A 5,490-nucleotide genomic window follows, 5' to 3' on the forward strand; every position below is an offset into this window, starting at 1 on the left:
GGCGGGGCCAGCGCGAGGAGCTCCGCCTACTTCCGTCGGGTCTTCGCGCATGCGCTCGGCCTGCCGGGAATTGTAGTCCAGTGGGGCGCTGGCGCGGCCTGGCCGGAAGTGGGCGCAGGGCACGCTGGGGGCTGCGGGTTGCCCGCCTCGCCGGCCTGCGGGGGTGTGTCGAAGCGTCCTGCCTTAAACCGACCTGGGTTGGCCTTTGGCGTTTAATTCCGGTCTATAAGTAGGCAGAGAGGCTGTGAGAGTGCTCAAGTAACTTGTTGTTCTGTGGAGAACCGCAGCCTGATTCCTTCTGGCCAAGACCCCAGGCTGTGGGGAGGAGGTGCCCGTCCTGATGCGAGAGCTTCTCTGGGTTAATTGCTCCTTTGTAGGCAGGGCATGAGATTGCTTAATACTCATCAAAATGGCTTGGCTAAAGCACTGTGTGAAAATACAGCTCAGCTCAGGACGGCTCAGCCATCTGCGTCCACTGAGCTCGAGTTTTATAACATTGCAGCTTCAGATGCTTCATTGCAATAGTGGCCACATCTCCACTGAGGGGACAGTCAAATCACTGAGATGCCTAAAAATAACCCAAGACCTTCTGCAGACAGGAAGGTTCTTTTCTTGCAAAAAGGGAAGTGTCTGACACAACCACACTGCTTCAGAGCCACAGTAAGAGTGTAACCACCCACAATCATCTTGCCTTTGGGTGGCTCTTGTGTTGCTCGCCCTGAAACAAGCTGTGGGGCCTGGGGTTTGGCTCCCGTGCGGCTTTTCCTGAGACAGCACCCTGCTGAATGTCCTCGTTGTGGGACAGTAACAAAGAGCTGTCACCAGCGTGGAGAGTGCCAGTAACTAAATGAACCTTGGTGTGCTAGCTTGGTACAAAAGGGCTTAATTCAGCCCTGTGGTTGAGCTGATTACAAATGGTTGCCACTTCCAAATGCCAGGGGTGAAATGGAGGAGGTGGCAGCAGAGATGTGACGCCAGGGAACGTGGGAGGGAGATCAAAGAGATCCCCATGGCATGGGAGGGATGGCAGAGGTGAGGCCATAGCAGGACGAGATGTGTTACTGCAGGAGAAGTAGCAGGGAGCCATGGGCTCTGCCAAAACGAGTATCATTTGCTCCCATAGCTTTGCAGCAGCATTGGAACCATCCAAAGGGGGCTAGCAAGGATGTGGTGCGGGTGCCCTCCCCATAAAGGCACAGATGTGCTGGGGGGATGCAGGGGTGCTTGCTGCACATGGGGATGCTATCTCTGCCGTGTAGTGCTGGTGGATCCCAGCAGATGACCACAAGGAACCTGGGTTCCTTGTCAAGTCAGGAGCCCCTTTGTCAGCCACTGCTTAGTTTGTTTCCTTTCTGGCCCCAGCCTTCATCACTTGTTACTTGTTGCATGTAATGCGCAACCCACAAAGGAAAAAGCCCAGTGATGAACTCTGGCGTCAGGGGTGGAGGCAAAGCTGGGGAGCGGAACTGAGCACTGGTGCAGCCCAGCCTGCTGCTCGCACTGCCCTGCAGAGGCAGGATGGAGGATTTGGGTAAGCTGGGTCGCTCTGGTGCTGGGGAAGGCTGAGCTGGCCCCGTGGCCAGGCTCGCTGCAGGGTCCTGTCCTTGTGGGCTGGGGAGCTTCATCTTCCTTGCATTGCTGGGGCAAATGGGGATGGCACAAAGGGGGCGGCAGCAGGACTGCTCCTCCATCTCTGGGGACAGACGGGCGGTTGAACTTTGCCAAAAATGGAGACTGCTCAAAGGCAGGAAGCGGGCTTCAGTGACGGTGCAATCTTGTCTGTGCACAGTGGGGCCCAACAGCCTGCTGAGAAAGGCGGCACCATGAACAGGGCTGCCCTCGCCCCAGGCAGGGAGATGGGGCCCAGGGGGCAGTTGCCAGGGGTGCCTGTCACTATGTCCTGTCATGAGGGTGGCAAGCTGAAAGTAGAAAGAGAAATGGCTTTATCCTCCATATGGATCCCACCACTCTGGGGCACAGGAAGCACCAAGGGTGAGCTTTTCTGTGCCAGGGTTGTGCTTGAAGAAACTTCAGGGTGATGTCCCTTTGTAAGCTGGAAGCAGCTTATGCCTGGGGCACAGAGGGGGGCAGCGGGTTCCTATTTGCATCTTTCCATGCAGACGCATTGCTGGCAGAGCTGGAGCAGAGCTCCCAGCCGGCCCCAACAAGCTACATGTTGCTGACACCCAGCAGCATGCAGCAGGATGCACCTCCAGGCAAGCCCCCAGCTCCCAGCAACCAGAAGCCACTCACATCAGCAGCCCCAAAGGTAATGCTCAGGGCCTGGGAATGGGCTTGCACTGAAGTCCTGCTCAGCCCACGACAGGGGTGGGAGTGCTGGGTGAATGCTGAAGGGTGCTGGGGACTCAGCCATAGGGATTTGTCCTTTCAGGTGCCACTGCCACCTCGGTCTCAGCCTTCAGGCAAAAGTTTGGAATCTGTGTACAGGTAAAATACAGCCATGAAATGGCAGAGCCATTGGGGTTTACCCCTTCCTTAGTTCAGACATACTCACCTGGCTTCCTCCTTGTCCTCACAAAAACCAAGTCCTTCTGTGAGCCAGGGTGAGGGGGTCACATCCTGCTGTGCCTGCTGGCAGGGTGAGGGGTGGGCTTCCAGTATGTCCCCTATCACAGCTCGTGGGGACGAAGCAGCTTTTTTGGGGTGAAGGGAGGATGCTCTGTCCCATATGCTCCTCAGTCTTAGTGGTGAAACTGCAGTATCTATTGCTTTCTGCTGTGCCCAGCAGCCCCGTGCCGACCCCACAACCACTGCCTGCTTCGCCAGAACCCACAGCGGCCGCCCGGCAGCTGGATGAACTCCTGGCTGACCTGGGCCAGATGCAAAGCAAGGTGAGCTGCATTCTGGGGCAGGCAGCACAGGGTAGGCTGGAGCCCATCCCTCACCTACCCCATCCCAGCAGCTGGCAGCGGTGGGGCAAGGAGCCAGAGCGCCAGCAGCCCCTGAACACTCGCTGGACCACATGCTGGGTGGCCTGACGCGGGACCTGCAGGAGCTGGGCATCACCGCTGCTCCTGCCGCCGTCTGCGCCGCCTGCCACAAGCCCATCGCCGGCAAGGTGAGCCACGGGGTGGAGCATGGGGCTCACAGCAGCCCCCAGGTCCCTCACTCATCTCTATCCTGCAGATGTTCACGGCCCTAGGCGAAACCTGGCACCCCGAGCACTTCACCTGTGCCCGCTGTGGGCAGGAGCTGGGCGGGCAGCCCTTCTTTGAGCGTGGGGGGCAGGCGTACTGCGAGGAGGACTACCACCAGGCCTTCTCCCCACGCTGCGCCTACTGCGCTGGACCCATCCGTGAGGTAAGCATGGCCCTGCCCGCCTCTATGCCCCGCTACGCAGCGCCTCACCTCTCCTGTGCCCGCAGAAAGTCCTCACCGCCATGGACCAGACCTGGCACCCCGAGCATTTCTTCTGCGCCCATTGCGGGAAGGTGTTTGGAGATGATGGTTTGTATCAAGGGGACATCCCCCCGCTCCCCACCCCATAACCCTGCCTGGCACCTGCATCTCTCCATCCCAGCCCTTCTATAGTCCAGTGCCCATCCCACTGCCTTCTTCACAGGTTTCCATGAGCGTGGTGGGAAACCCTACTGCTTTCAGGACTTCGTGGTCCTCTTTGCCCCTAAGTGCCAGGGCTGTGAGCGGCCGCTGACGGACAACTACCTGTCGGCCCTGCAGGGCGTCTGGCATCCTGAGTGCTTCGTCTGCGCGGTGAGCGGGCAGCAGGACAGAGGGATGCAGGGCAGGCACATCCTCAAAGCCACGCCAGCCTTCTCCCTTTAATTACTTAGCTGAGAGATGGCTGAACGTGAGCCAGCAGTGTGTCTAGGTGGCCAAGAAGGCCATCAGCATCCTAGCTTGTATCAGCAATAGCACAGCCAGTGGGAGCAGGGAGGTGATCCTCCCCCTGTACTCAGCTCTGGTGGAGTTGCACCTTGAGTGCTATGTTCAGTTTGAGGCCCGTTACCAGAAAGACGACATTGAGGACACAGAGCATGTCCAGAGGACAGTGAAGCTGTGAGGGGTCTGGAGCACAGCTCTGATGGGGCATGGCTGAGGGAGCTGTGGTGGTTCAGTCTGGAGAAGAGGAGGCTCAGGGGAGACCTTACTGCTCTCTACAACGACCTGAACAGAGGTAGCGGGGAGAGGGGTTGGCCTCTTTTCTCAGGTAACATTGAAAGGATGAGGGGCAATAGCCTCAAATTGCACCAGGGAAGGTTCAAGCTGGCTGTTAGGAAACATTTATTCTCAGAAAATGGCGATGCAGTGGCAGAGGTTGCCCAGGAAGGTGACGGAGTCACCATCCCTGGAGATGTTCAGGAAGCACGTAGATATGGCACTGAGGGACATATGCCTGAGTATGCATAGTGGGAATGAGTTGGCAGTAGGACTAGGCGATTTTAGAGGTCTTTACCAACTTTAAAGATTCTCTCCCTCACAGGACTGCTTGAGCAGCTTCACCAATGGCTCCTTCTTCGAACTGGAGGGCCGGCCCTACTGCGAGCTGCACTTCCACCAGCGGCAGGGCAGCGTGTGCCATGGCTGCGGGCACCCCATCACTGGCCGCTGCATCACAGCTGCTGGGCGCAAGTACCACCCCAAGCACTTCATCTGTGCCTACTGCCTGAGCCAGCTGCACAAAGGCACCTTCCGTGAGCATGGTGACAAGATGTACTGCCAGGCCTGCCATGACAAGCTCTTCCTTTGAGCTCCAAGTTCTGTGCTTCTAGGAGCTGCTGCTTTGCTTGGCTTCCCTATCATCAGCACCAAGAGCATTGCTCCTGCTGAGCCAAAAATCCCTAGGATTGTACCCCTCTCAGCATCCCCAGCATTGCCCTAACTGAAGCAAACACCCCGTTGTCCCACCCCTCCACAACCACAGCATTGTTCCTTTCATATGCAACAGTCCTGGCCTTACACCCACAAAACCCCAGCTTTCACTTGAGCAGGCTTCCCTCAGCCACTTCTCTTACAGTCGTTGTTGTTGCCAGATTGAAAAAAAAAAAAAAAGTGCCTAAGAAGAAATTGCTATTTCTTAACTTGTACAAATAAATAAAAGTCAATTAAGTGCTAGATCGTGCAGAGCTGAAATCCAGGGAGAGGCACACCAGGAGAAAGATGTACTCTGAGGCTACACAGTGGTTCAGCTCCTATTACTGTCTTTCAGCAGACACCAACCCCAGTGGCTGATGTCCAGCTGAGTAGGAGAGCCCTAGCTGTAAAGCTAAGAAAGAAGAGGTAGCAGCCTCATATCCAACACATACCAACAAAAAGACACACTTTAAAAACTTTATTTATATAAAAAAATCATTTTGTTTGAAAAGCGTTACAAGAGTGTGCACAGGAATCAGACAAGGAACAGTGGGGTGCTCCTGCCCCCTCCACCCTCACCCTGCAGCCAGCTCCCCTGCTCTGTGCAGGAGAGGAGGGAAGGGGGAAGCTTGGTTTTGTGGTTGTTTGTTTGGGTTT

General features: G+C 56.4%; 2 protein-coding genes across 4 annotated transcripts in view; one reads left to right on the forward strand and one right to left on the reverse strand.

Annotated features, from left to right (window-relative positions):
* ZFP91 (ZFP91 zinc finger protein) overlaps positions 1-686 on the reverse strand; it is a 14,847-nt gene extending 14,161 nt beyond the window's left edge. The window contains exons 1-2 of the mRNA XM_010711282.3: positions 641-686; positions 50-155 (exon numbers count right to left, since the gene is read on the reverse strand). Coding sequence (XP_010709584.1) covers positions 50-155; positions 641-686 — 152 coding nt within the window. The remainder of the gene's footprint in view (positions 1-49; positions 156-640) is intronic.
* A 117-nt stretch (positions 687-803) lies between these two features.
* LPXN (leupaxin) lies at positions 804-5,484 on the forward strand. Of its 3 annotated transcripts, none has more exons than XM_019615470.2 (9): positions 804-1,531; positions 2,121-2,269; positions 2,393-2,448; positions 2,750-2,852; positions 2,924-3,079; positions 3,148-3,321; positions 3,387-3,468; positions 3,584-3,732; positions 4,463-5,484. In XM_019615470.2, the coding sequence occupies exons 1-9, from the start codon at positions 1,519-1,521 to the stop codon at positions 4,727-4,729; spliced, it is 1,149 nt and encodes a 382-aa protein (XP_019471015.1). In that variant the 5' UTR covers positions 804-1,518; the 3' UTR covers positions 4,730-5,484. The 3 variants fall into 3 exon arrangements, with proteins under 3 accessions (XP_019471015.1, XP_019471014.1, XP_019471016.1); XM_019615469.2 differs by having other exon boundaries at positions 808-1,531; positions 2,747-2,852; XM_019615471.2 differs by lacking the exon at positions 804-1,531 and adding an exon at positions 1,561-1,992 and having other exon boundaries at positions 2,747-2,852.
* Positions 5,485-5,490: the final 6 nt, after the last annotated feature.

This window comes from Meleagris gallopavo, chromosome 5 (assembly GCF_000146605.3).
Source record: "Meleagris gallopavo isolate NT-WF06-2002-E0010 breed Aviagen turkey brand Nicholas breeding stock chromosome 5, Turkey_5.1, whole genome shotgun sequence".
Classification (NCBI taxonomy): Eukaryota; Metazoa; Chordata; class Aves; order Galliformes; family Phasianidae; genus Meleagris; species Meleagris gallopavo.